We start from the raw sequence: 12869 nt of genomic DNA on the forward strand, positions 1-12869 counted from the left end.
CACAGAGCTCACCTGGGCCTTTGTTCTTGAAACACACCTGACAGACGCTCTGTTTGCTCCACAGAACACATCTAGTCACTTTTTAGAGTGTTTGACTGTTGAAGAGGGGAAGGTAGCAGACGGAGGGGCACTATATATTTTTTATTTAGATTCGAGGTCTTATGTTTTTCAGTTGAAGATTTTATGTTTTCGGATACAAATGTTTTTGACTTTTGGCCCTGATATGGCTTAGGGGGCGTGGCATCAGCTGAAAGGGGCGTGTCATCATGATTGACAGCTTAACAAAGAAGGCTGAAAACCTTCCTCTACGCGTTGCCTTCAGGAAATCTGGAATTATGAATCAACACTTTTAGTCACCATATTCACTTATTTAGTTCTATCAACATCAAACTGCTTCATATTTCTAATCTTGATGAAACACGACCTTTCAAACAGAGTCGTGCCCCCAAAGACATTATAGCACCTAATGCACATACTTACTACGTAAATATATATATATTATCTTTACTTGTTGGAGAGGAAGTGCAGATAAGCCGTTCATAGATCAGACATCAGGACTCCTGATCGTAACCACACCAACAATGGAGAAAAACCCGTTCACACACACATCTACACGTGTACTAACACACAAACACACACCCATCTGGTACGACTGGTTTGCCTCATGTCGGAAAATACCTCAAGTCAGAGGGTTCAAGTTGTTTTAGCCATTGCAAATATCCACTGTGGGTTCCTTCAGTCAAAGACGTCCTGCTCTCTGCGACAAGCTGTCGGATGACTGGACGTCCTTCACGTGTGTCCACATTCAGAAAGCAAGCTCACACGTATCTGCTGTCACATGCTTATGGTTCATCACTGTGTGTGTTTAGCTGTTCCTGTTTGATTGTGTTTATATCGCTATACACCATGTTCACGTGATCGGGTGGAGCAGACTCCATCACATGGATGCTACGCTGCGTTCACAGTGGTTCAGAGATTCAAACGTGGTTGTTGAACGCTACTATCTGAGTTTATTGCTCTTATTCTGTGATTTGGGTTAAAACAGCTCGCTAAGTAGAACTTTGTCACTGGTGTAAATTGTCTTACTGCCAATCACGTGAATGTGGTGTATAGAAAGTGTGGATTCATAATTACCACAGTGCCTACGCTTCCTGAAGGCAACACGGTTGAGGAACCTTTTCAGCCTTCTTTGTTAAGCTGTCACTCAAGATGACACGCCCCTCTCGGTTGATGCCACGCCCCCTTATCAGGGCCAAAAGTCTGACAGTGAAAAAACGATTGAACAGTTGAATCGGAAAATATGAAATCTACAACTGAATAATGAAAGGAACCTAAATATCTATGTATATATATAGAAAATAATGTGATTATATATCTAGAAAATAATGAAAATAAATATATATAGAAAATAATGTGATTATTTATCTAGAAAATAATGAAAATAAATATTTTGTAAGGGTTAGGGTAAGGGTTGTTCAGTCTGTTCAGTTCTGAATTATGTTGTGTTGTGCAACATATGTGGTTATACATCAACATAAGTTGTAAGAATCCTCAATATATTTCTCAATAAATATAATGGGTAGATCATTTTGACTTGGTCATTTCAAAAGCGTCCGCTCAATGACATGTAATGTAACTGTTACCTGAACAACTCCACCAGCTCCACCCAAGTGAAACAGAGTTATTAAGAAGTATTTAAAAGTCCACATTAGAAAACTCCTTGGTGGATCCACACACACACACACACACACACACACACAGACACACACACAGACACACACGCAAGCAGGCTTCTTTACTGGCTTTTCTTACCCACAATCCTTTGCACAGCAGATGTAGGAGCCAGAGGGTTCAAGGTGCCATGTGATGAGGAAGTAGAATCCTTCATGTAACAACATGTACTTTGTGAGGAAGCTGCAGTAAATGATTCAACACGCAGCTTCACATTGATACGTGGGCGAGTTGTTCCGCCCCGACAGGTTCAACCTGAAGTGGAGAGAAGAATAACTGCTCAAAAAAAAGAAAATGGCCGACTGTCTGTCTGTTATCTGTGAAAAACGCAATATTTTAAGAAAGCATCAGCATTTGTGTGCATTTCGATGGCATTTCTAGAACTAAATCATCTTAATTTTATTTTGAATACGTTTTTTTTCAAATCTCTATTTCGAAAGATCAAAAGCTTTGTCCTGGATTTGGCTCCATATACTTCCTGCTTCATGATTAGTTTGATTATGAATTGAGTTTGTTTGATGAATACAAATTACACGGCATTTCTGTTGTTGCAGGTGAAGCTGTGAACCACCTTCACACTTCCCCAATATTCACAGATTCAACCAACTTGTGTCCACAAAGAGGACGCTGACTTCATCAGAGGTGCTTAGAAAGAGAGAGAAGAATTCTATTTGATTGTGAATCCAAACCAATGAACCGATAAAACTCCATCTTTAAAACATGCTTCTTTTTAAATGCAGAGCAGTAATTGTTCTGTGTGAATGATGTTTATTTGGGTGTCTTTAAAAAGGACAGATGGAGAAAGTCAAGAAGGAGATCTTCAAAATTCTAAAGGATCTCAAGAAGGAGGACTTTGAAGTATTCCAGTGGCACCTGGAGAACGATCCAAGCCCGGAACACCTCGGATCAATACCACGCAGTGACCTGGAGAACAAAAACAGGGAGAACACGGTGGACCTGATGGTGCAGTACTACGGCACAACCTCTGTTCAGGTGGCCGTGGAGGTTTTGAAAGAGATTCAAAGGAACGATCTGGCCGAAAAATTATCCAAAATGAACTTTAACCCTACGGGTAAGTTGTTAAAAAGCGGAAGAAAGACATCAGATGTGTATAATAAAGATACAACAGATTATTCATGTTAATACCGTCCTTGACAAACGTTAATAATAGCGGGGCACCACCCTTGGATTAGGGATTAAAAACTATAACTATAGTATAGCTGTAAACTATAAAGTCTCATAATTGGTGTTCAGTCATTAAGCGAAACTATTCCACTATTAAGTGTAGATTTTAATTTCAGCACAGGCTAAATATACCAGCTATTATCACTCTACAAATGCACAAAGTAAACACAGAAAACATCTTGTTTCAGGCAAACCGAATCCTGTGGGAGGAGATGGAGGTCAAGGTGAAGAGACTTTTTGTACCACCATCTAATTATTGCACACTTCAATTATTTCCGTGGTCATATTCAATCTATCAACTTTATTCCAGACACAGAGGTCCATAGAGAATACATACACATAAAAAACAACAACACAAACAACATTTAAGAATGATGCAGACGAGGCATCAATTATAAAAACTTATACAGGCTTCGGGTCCAATGTCTCCAGAAGCACAATGTATACCTTGTGTCCCTCTTGGAGACATCCACTAAGGACACAACAATCATATTCTTAGACCCTGTCAATCTGCACATGAATCTATACATACAATTTATTAAAACAGCTTTAAAAGTGGGCACTTTATTGGACACAAACATTTCACTGGCACTATTCCACCGAGGGACTTTACGCACAATTCTCAGTGCATCATTATAAGCCACTTGAAGTTTTTTCATCTTTGACTTACTAAAATGACACCACAGGTGGGCAGTATACAGTGGGGCGCAATAGGTTCTGAAAAGTGCGATTTTAACATCAGAAGTGCACATGAGAAATGTGCGTGCCAGCATGTTCGCTTGCCCATACAATTTTCCACACATCATCATCATCATCATCATCATCACACAGGTCATCTCTGATCACATGTCCTAGATATTTGACTTTCTTCTTCTTGATGCTATGTATTCTGCAATCCTATCCATAAGAATCCCTTCTAGTACCTTGGATAGTATACTAGCAAGAGCAATAGGTCTATAGTTATCTATACTAGTTAATTTACCAGTCTTATTTTTAACTACAGGCACAAGCAAAACAGACAACATGGACCCAGGAAGTATGCCATGTTTAATCAACTCAGAAAAGCACAAAGCAGGTAAAACTGAGATAGTTTGACCAGCATATTTCAGATATCAGATTTCAGATATTTCAGTCATAGTTCTCGATTGTCAAGTTCTCACAGTCAATATTCGTGTAGCTTCAGATAGGAATGCAAAAAAATACAACCAATAACTTAATCCAAGGGAAATATTACACCATTAAAGTAAAGCACTATCTGGTTTGTGTCTTTTTCTGTTCATTCAGAGATTATCACCAACTGTCAACGTGAACTCAAATCCAACCTGAAGAAGAAGTTCCAGCGTGTGTTTGAGGGGATCGCTAAAGCAGGAAAGACATCCCTTCTGAATGAGATCTACACAGAGCTCTACATCACAGAGGGAGGGACTGCTGAGGTCAATGAAGAACATGAGATCAGACAGATTGAAACAGCATCCTGGAAACCAGACAGACTAGAAAAAAACATCAGACTAGAAGACCTCCTCAAAGCCTCAGCTGGAGGAGAGGAACCAATCAGAACAGTGATGACTAAGGGAGTGGCTGGCATTGGGAAAACTCTCTTAACACAGAAGTTCACTCTGGACTGGGCTGAAGACAAAGACCACCAGGACATACAGTTCACATTTCCATTCACCTTCAGAGAGCTGAATGTGCAGAGAGAGAAGAAGTTCAGCTTGGTGGGACTTGTTCATCACTTCTTCAGTGAAACCAAAGCTGCAGAAATCTGCAGGTTTGAAGAGTTCCAGGTAATGATCATCTTTGACGGTCTGGATGAGTGTCGACTTCCTCTGGACTTCCTCAACAATGAGATCCTGACTGATGTCACAGAGATCTCCTCAGTGGATGTGCTCCTCACAAACCTCATCAGGGGGAAGCTGCTTCCTTCTGCTCGCCTCTGGATAACCACACGACCTGCTGCAGCCAATCAGATCCCTCCTGAGTGTGTCGGCATGGTGACAGAGGTCAGAGGGTTCAGCGACCCCCAGAAGGAGGAGTACTTCAGGAAGAAGTTCAGTGATAAGGAGCAGGCCAGCAGGATCATCTCACACATCAAGACCTCACGAAGCATCCACATCATGTGCCACATCCCAGTCTTCTGCTGGATCACTGCTGGAGTTCTGGTGAAGGTGTTGAAGACCAGAGAGGGAGGAGAGCTGCCCAAGACCCTGACTGAGATGTACATTCACTTCCTGGTGGTTCAGTCCAAAATGAAGAAGGTCAAGTACGATGGAGGAACTGAGACGGATCCACACTGGAGTCCAGAGAGCAGGAAGATGATCGAGTCTCTGGGAAAACTGGCCTTTGATCAGCTGCAGAAAGGACACCTGATCTTCTATGAATCCGACCTGACAGAGTGTGACATCGATATCAAAGCAGCCTCAGTGTGCTCAGGAGTGTTCACTCAGATCTTTAGAGAGGAGAGCGAACTGTACCAGGACAAGGTGTTCTGCTTCGTCCATCTGAGTGTTCAAGAGTTTCTGGCTGCTCTTCATGTCCATCTGACCTTCTACAGCTCTGGTGTCAATCTGCTGTCAGAAGAACAAACCTCCCACCAGTTTAAACGCTCTAAACCCAATCCTGAACCACAGCATCTCTACCAGAGTGCTGTGGACGAGGCCTTAAAGAGTCCTAATGGACACCTGGACTTGTTCCTCCGCTTCTTCCTGGGTCTTTCCCTGGAGACCAATCTGACTCTTCTACGAGGTCTGCTGACAAAGACAGGAAGTAGCTCACAGACCAATCAGGAGACAGTCCAGTACATCAAGAAGAAGATCAGTAGGAATGTGTCTCCAGAGAAAAGCATCAATCTGTTCCACTGTCTGAATGAACTGAATGATGGTTCTCTAGTGGAGGAGATCCAACAGTCCCTTAGTTCAGGACGTCTCTCCACAGATAAACTGTCTCCTGCTCAGTGGTCAGCTCTGGTCTTCATCTTACTGTCATCACAAGAAGATCTGGAGGTGTTTGACCTGAAGAAATACTCTGCTTCAGAGGAGGCTCTTCTGAGGCTGCTGCCAGTGGTCAAAGCCTCCAACAAAGCTCTGTAAGTACAGAGAGTTAGATTCACACATCATGACTTAAACATGCTGCCATCTTTTCTACTTATTGTTTATATTTTCTTCATTGTTGTTTCTTCAGACTGAGTGACTGTAACCTCTCAAAGAGAAGCTGTGAAGCTCTGTCCTCAGTTCTCAGCTCACAGTCCTCTAGTCTGAGAGAGCTGGATCTGAGTAACAACCACCTGCCGGATTCAGGACTGAAGCTGCTGTGTGCTGGACTGGAGAGTCCACACTGTGACCTGGAGACTCTCAGGTCAGGATTCAACACGGTTTCTTTTATTTAGTTTAATTCCTGACTTTCGTAAGATTCTTTCTGCTTGCATTATTTACATCAAACATTTATTTCATGTATATATTTATGTTCTCAGTATTATTGTCAGATTGTTGATGAACATTAGTGGGTGTTTAGTTGTGACTGGAAACCAGTCAGTAACCATTTTAATGTGACCCCTCAGTAGCCGACAGTATCTCAGTCCTGCAGTGACCTTCTAGTCCTCACAGCTCCCTCAGATCATGTGACATGTGTGTTGTTTTGTGTGTCTGCAGGCTGTCAGCCTGTCTGATCACAGAGGAAGGCTGTTCTCCTCTGGCTTCAGCTCTGAGCTCCAACCCCTCCCATCTGAGAGAGCTGGACCTGAGTAACAACCACCTGCAGGATTCAGGAGTGAAGCTTCTGTGTGTTGGACTGGAGAATCCACACTGTGACCTGGAGACCCTCAGGTCAGGATTCAACACGGTGTCTTTTATTTAGTTAAATTCCTGACTTTCGTAAGATTCTTTCTGCTTGCCTTATTTACATCAAACATTTATTTCATGTATATATTTATGTTCTCAGTATTATTGTCAGATTGTTGATGAACATTAGTGGGTGTTTAGTTGTGACTGGAAACCAGTCAGTAACCATTTTAATGTGACCCCTCAGTAGCCGACAGTATCTCAGTCCTGCAGTGACCTTCTAGTCCTCACAGCTCCCTCAGATCATGTGACATGTGTGTTGTTTTGTGTGTCTGCAGGCTGTCAGCCTGTCTGATCACAGAGGAAGGCTGTTCTCCTCTGGCTTCAGCTCTGAGCTCCAACCCCTCCCATCTGAGAGAGCTGGACCTGAGTAACAACCACCTGCAGGATTCAGGAGTGAAGCTTCTGTGTGTTGGACTGGAGAATCCACACTGTGACCTGGAGACCCTCAGGTCAGGATTCAACACGGTGTCTTTTATTTAGTTAAATTCCTGACTTTCGTAAGATTCTTTCTGCTTGCCTTATTTACAACAAACATTTATTTTATGTATATATTTATGTTCTCAGTATTATTTTCAGATTGTTGATGAACATTAGTGGGTGTTTAGTTGTGACTGGAAACCAGTCAGTAACCATTTTAATGTGACCCCTCAGTAGCCGACAGTATCTTAGTCCTGCAGTGACCTTCTAGTCCTCACAGCTCCCTCAGATCATGTGACATGTGTGTTGTTTTGTGTGTCTGCAGGCTGTCAGCCTGTCTGATCACAGAGGAAGGCTGTTCTCCTCTGGCTTCAGCTCTGAGCTCCAACCCCTCCCATCTGAGAGAGCTGGACCTGAGTAACAACAACCTGCAGGATTCAGGACTGAAGCTGCTGTGTGTTGAACTGGAGAATCCACGCTGTGACCTGGAGACCCTCAGGTCAGGATTCAACACGGTGTCTTTTATTTAGTTAAATTCCTGACTTTCGTAAGATTCTTTCTGCTTGCCTTATTTACAACAAACATTTATTTTATGTATATATTTATGTTCTCAGTATTATTGTCAGATTGTTGATGAACATTAGTGGGTGTTTAGTTGTGACTGGAAACCAGTCAGTAACCATGTTAATGTGACCCCTCTGTACCTGATAGTATCTCAGTCCTGCAGTGACCTTCTAGTCCTCACAGCTCCCTCAGATCATGTGACATGTGTGTTGTTTTGTGTGTTTATAGTCTGTCAGGCTGTCTGATCACAGAGGAAGGCTGTTCTTCTCTGGCTTCCGCTCTGAGCTCCAACCCCTCCCATCTGAGAGAGATGGACCTGAGTAACAACGACCTGCGGGATTCAGGAGTGAAGCTGCTGTGTGTTGGACTGAAGAGTCCACGCTGTGACCTGGAGACCCTCAGGTCAGGATTCAATCAATGTTCACCTGGTTTATTTATATCCCTGATATTTTTCTGACCTTCTTTAGATACTTTCTGCTTGAATGATTCAAATCAAATATGTCATTTCCAAATATTTTCATAAACATGTGATAGTGTTGATTTCCAATATAATGTTACAAATTGAAATATTTGAGATTAATCATAGTTGTCAGTAATATTATCAGATTGTTGATGTACATTAGTGGGTGTTTAGTTGTGACTGAAAACCAGTCAGTAACCATTGTGATGTCATGAGAGGCGCCTCCGCTCTCACCGGGTAGTTCAAGCAGTGAGAGGACACCAGTTTCAAATATAAACAGAAGGTTTTATTCACGTTCTCTGGAATCAACAAAAACAGTAGTCCAAAAAGGGTAACTCAGGCTCCGGTCAATCTTAAAATATGTCTCGTCTTCGAAGGGGAATCATAAATCCAACTCACAAGAATAAATGGTAAATGGACTGTACTTGTATAGCGCTTTTCTAGTCTTCTGACCACTCAAAGCGCTTTAACACTACATGACATCATTCACCCATTCACACCCATTCATACACTGATGACAGGAGAACCATACACAGTGACACCTGCCATCAGTAACTATCATTCACACACTGTAGTCGCAGCTACAGGAGCAATGTTGGGTTAAGTGTCTTGCCCAAGGACACAACGACATGCAGGTTAGCCGGGCCTGGGATCGAACCGACAATCCTCTGATTGGAGGACGACCGTGCTCCCCACTCACCCACAGTCGCCCTAAAAGAATATACAGTCTTCCTCCACGATATCCTCCTACGGCGGTCTGGTCTCTCTCGAACCCCACTGGCTGTCTGTCTCTAACCCTTATGAAGGCCAGGACCCAGCCGTCCAGGACCCAGCCTCTCGTGACATCACACCATGTTAATGTGACCCCTCTGTACCTGATAGTATCTCAGTCCTGCAGTGACCTTCTAGTCCTCACAGCTCCCTCAGATCATGTGACATGTGTGTGTGTTGTGTGTCTGCAGGCTGTCAGGCTGTCTGATCACAGAGGAAGGCTGTTCTTCTCTGGCCTCAGCTCTGAGCTCCAACCCCTCCCATCTGAGAGAGCTGGACCTGAGCTACAATCATCCAGGAGACTCAGGAGTGAAGCTGCTGTCTGCTGGACTGGAGGATCCTCAGTGGAGACTGGAGACTCTCAGGTATGAAGAGGCTGCAGCCACAGACCATCAGTCTGTAGAGGAGCTGGAAACCTTTTCTCTGTCCCACTGTCAGCCTGGTTAATAAGACCCTGACACACCAAGCTGACCTCAAACTACCAGAGACTCATCTACTGTTTGTGTCCCACATGAGACCATCAACACAGACAGAAGTAGTGAGGAACAGTAGCCAGGATGAGCCTGAACAGGGAGGAAGGTGATGAAAGGCTTGTTTCTTTGGAGTCTTGTCTTGTTGTTGTAAGAGAGGACAGTGTCTCCTGACACGTTGACGGCATCATGGTGGGTTGATATGAGTCAACGTCGTCACGCTGCAGGTTTGTGGGCTCTTAACAAACAACACTTGGATGTTTAGATGCTGGTCATCTGCCTCCAGTGTGTGTTTGTCCTTTAGTCCAGACATTATCATTAAGAGACAAACAGTCAGAAACAATCTGTTCAAAGCGTCTTGATGGATCATCACAGGAGGAACGTTTGGTGTTTTAAAGGAGTTCAGCTTCACCTGCTTTTGGTGCTTTGCACTGAGAGCCAGTTCCCTGGATGATGAGAGTGGACTTGTTGAAGCTACAGGTGACAGTCGGCCACAGACGCTCAGTGAAGAACCAACAGCTGATGGTGGACCTGGTGTGTCAGAGCCCAAAGAGGTTTGTTTAGGACTGGACCACAGTGCTCTGTGGCTGCAGACCCACCTGAGCTGTAACACCTTCACCTCCAGACTACAGGTGATGGAAACCAGTGTTGACTGTTGCTAGGAGACGGGATGTGAACAGCAGTGTCACAGTCGGACCCTTTGGACCTCCGACCAGATTTGCCTTCAAAAATGTCATAAACAACCATATAAATCCCTTAAAACATTGAAATACGAGGCTAGAACCATATCTACGTGATAACCCAGAGCAGGGACAGTACACGTGTAAAGTTTCTACCTCTTTTATTCATAAGTCGAGTTCAGATTGGCTGATCCGCGTCATTCCACCACTCTATCGGTGTAATAAGCCTGAATAAAGGCGTCGTCGTGCCGACGCACTGGTTTCACTTCCTGGTTGTAAAGTCCTGCGTGTGTTGCAGAGCGATTCACCTCCAGAACAACAGGTGGAGTCACGTGTTTTGTTGAAGACGACCTGGAGAGTGACGTCTTTGTGTGTGGAAGTCGCTGGTTGCTTTATTTATTTATCATGACTTTATTGCCCCGTGCATCCACACTGCTGCTTTTCATCACGGACACATTTGTCCCGTATTTTCCTCCACAACTTTGTTCCCCTCGTTTGTGGAGATCTCCCTCCATGAATCAGAGGCCGTCCGGCGTCCTTATAGTCCGCCAATGACGGCTTGTACAAGTGCTCAAATTTACGCATTTCTTCCCACAAAAGCTCTTCAATCTGATCCGTTCTCTCGTAAACATTCTTCCTTTTAATAACGGCCGTATTGTGCTGTGAAAACGGAGATGTGAGACTCCGTAAAGGACGTAGTTAGAGACCAATCACAGGGTCAATGGATGAGACCGTGTCCTTCATAGTTTACCTTCACAAACGGACACAATCTCTCTGTGTTGTTGTGTAGCTTTACTTGAAATAGAAACAGCAGATACAAGAACTTCTAGCCTTTTGAAACCAATTCTTCCTATTCTGATAAATGCTTTTAGTTATCTGAATAAGCATAATTCTATGAAAGGATGAACTCCTCTTCCTGTCTGTCCAGATGTCCCCTGTGAATGTGTCTCATGCTGCTTAGTTTAGTACCTTGCTAATGATTGGACTCATTCAACACCCTCAACTTCTGTTCTTCAACGTCTTCAACACATCAAACAATCATTAAAAGCAACTCAAACAGTCTACAACTTTCCTGTAAGTAGATATTTTTAAATGCTTCCACATTCCGTCGCTCTGCGATTGTCTGACAGACTTTTTCTCTCATGTTCAGCGTATTGAAATGTAAGTGTGGACGCGTTGAAGCGTCTGTGACAAAGTGTCCATATTTCATGTACTGCTGCTATCAATGTTCCTCTGATCAGACATTTGATCCATCATCCAGATTGTGTATCAAGTGTATCGGGCACTTTACACTCAGGTTAGAACTTAGAGACTAAAACACGACAACATTAATACAAAAACTGACACTATGTCCAACGACTGTCCTCATTTCTCATCACCTTCATTCCTCATTTAAATCCTTCACAACCTTTTAATGACACTTTCCCTCTTTTAGTGAATCAATCTGTGTTTTTAAATCTCAGCGGTTTATAATCTTTATTCTCTCTTCTTCTTCTGCAACGTGAGTCGTAAACTGGGGAGACTGGGGCTGCTTATCTGAGCTGCTGGGAGCCAGTGGGGGGCCACGTGGCACCAGTTGCTGTTTGGGCCTCGTCTGCTGTGGGGGTTGCGTGAGGGGGGTGGAGGTGGATGGAGGTGATGTGGAGGGACGTGAGTTGGAGGCGGGTGGAAGTGAGGTGGAGGTGAGGGGTGGAGGTGGGTGGAGGTGGAGCCTCCAGCCGTGGAGGAGCGTTTAGTCGCGTGTCTCCTGGGACTCTCTCTGCACCAATGTCCCTCCTGTCCACATATATAAGGTCCACCTGTCCTCCCTCGGTTGTCCCTCGTCCTCTGCTGCTGGGTGCTGATGTCCCACTGAACGGTTCCTACCTGCTGGATCTGGGGCCTTTGGGGGACGGGGTATCGGGCCTTGTCTGTCTCCTGTCTCTGTCCTTTGTTTACTGCTGCAGACATCTTGATGTTCACAAGTGTCTTCAGCTGTTTCCTCATCGTGCTCTCAAGTCCGTCCACTGCTTCTCTTCCTTTGGCCTCCGTCTGCTCCTCCATCTTCTCTCTGGTGCTACTCAGCAGGTCCTGAGTCGTAAACACGACCATGATGCAACCTGGTGCATCTAAACCCCCCTGAGATGTCCTCCTGTCCTTTAGGAGCTACTCTGTCACTGACTGTGAGGAGACGACTAATGATGTAAAGTCAAACTAATGAAACCTGCAAAACACCAAACAACAAAGTGAACTCAGCAATGGAAAGTAAAGCAGTGGACCTGAAAGGGAACCAGTCCATCAAACCACTGAGTCACATAACAACTACAACACGGATCAGAACGCCGTCAGTACAAATCAAACTAAACCGCAGATCATCTCAAACTAGTTACGGCTTTCAGCAAATTAAAAATCAATCCAACTCAATGTTAGAATCACAAAGCTGAGATGAAACTTTTAGGGTGTAAACGCTGCCGCAGGAGAGAGAAGAGGAAACTAAAATAAACGTCTAATGAAAATCCATAAAAGCAAAATGAAGTTCAAGTTAAGAAAGTAAAAGTCTAAAGTCACAACGATAATCAATAATCAATCTTATGTTTAAACGTTGAATACCATTCAAACTTTAACTAGTAGTGACGATGGACCTTAACTCAAAGCCTGAAGCAATAATAACCCACTTATCTGACATTTAAATACAATCTAGTTCCACCACTGGAGATCAAATCTATTCAACCTTTTCAGAAGGTCACATTAAAATCAGAGCCGCTCTTTAAATTGG

General features: G+C 43.7%; 2 protein-coding genes across 10 annotated transcripts in view; one reads left to right on the forward strand and one right to left on the reverse strand.

Moving 5' to 3' along the window:
* The window catches only part of LOC120815181 (NACHT, LRR and PYD domains-containing protein 3-like), a 124668-nt gene that overhangs the window by 109510 nt on the left and 2289 nt on the right, over window positions 1-12869 (forward strand). For 2 of the 7 annotated variants that reach the window (XM_078088643.1, XM_078088641.1), the window contains 10 exons: window positions 2522-2803; window positions 3105-3140; window positions 3920-3991; window positions 4201-5998; window positions 6094-6267; window positions 6561-6734; window positions 7028-7201; window positions 7495-7668; window positions 7962-8135; window positions 9156-9329. In XM_078088643.1, coding sequence (XP_077944769.1) covers window positions 2527-2803; window positions 3105-3140; window positions 3920-3991; window positions 4201-5998; window positions 6094-6267; window positions 6561-6734; window positions 7028-7201; window positions 7495-7668; window positions 7962-8135; window positions 9156-9329 — 3227 coding nt within the window. In that variant the 5' untranslated portion in view covers window positions 2522-2526. Of the gene's footprint in view, window positions 1-2285; window positions 2374-2521; window positions 2804-3104; window positions 3141-3919; window positions 3992-4200; window positions 5999-6093; window positions 6268-6560; window positions 6735-7027; window positions 7202-7494; window positions 7669-7961; window positions 8136-9155; window positions 9330-12869 lie in introns of all 7 variants that reach the window. The other 5 variants (XM_078088644.1, XM_078088646.1, XM_078088642.1 and 2 more) reach the window with 5 other exon arrangements.
* The window catches only part of LOC120813792 (metal transporter CNNM3-like), a 36686-nt gene that overhangs the window by 11190 nt on the left and 12627 nt on the right, over window positions 1-12869 (reverse strand). The window lies entirely within an intron of this gene.

Source organism: Gasterosteus aculeatus, chromosome 14 (assembly GCF_964276395.1).
Source record: "Gasterosteus aculeatus chromosome 14, fGasAcu3.hap1.1, whole genome shotgun sequence".
NCBI lineage: Eukaryota > Metazoa > Chordata > Actinopteri > Perciformes > Gasterosteidae > Gasterosteus > Gasterosteus aculeatus.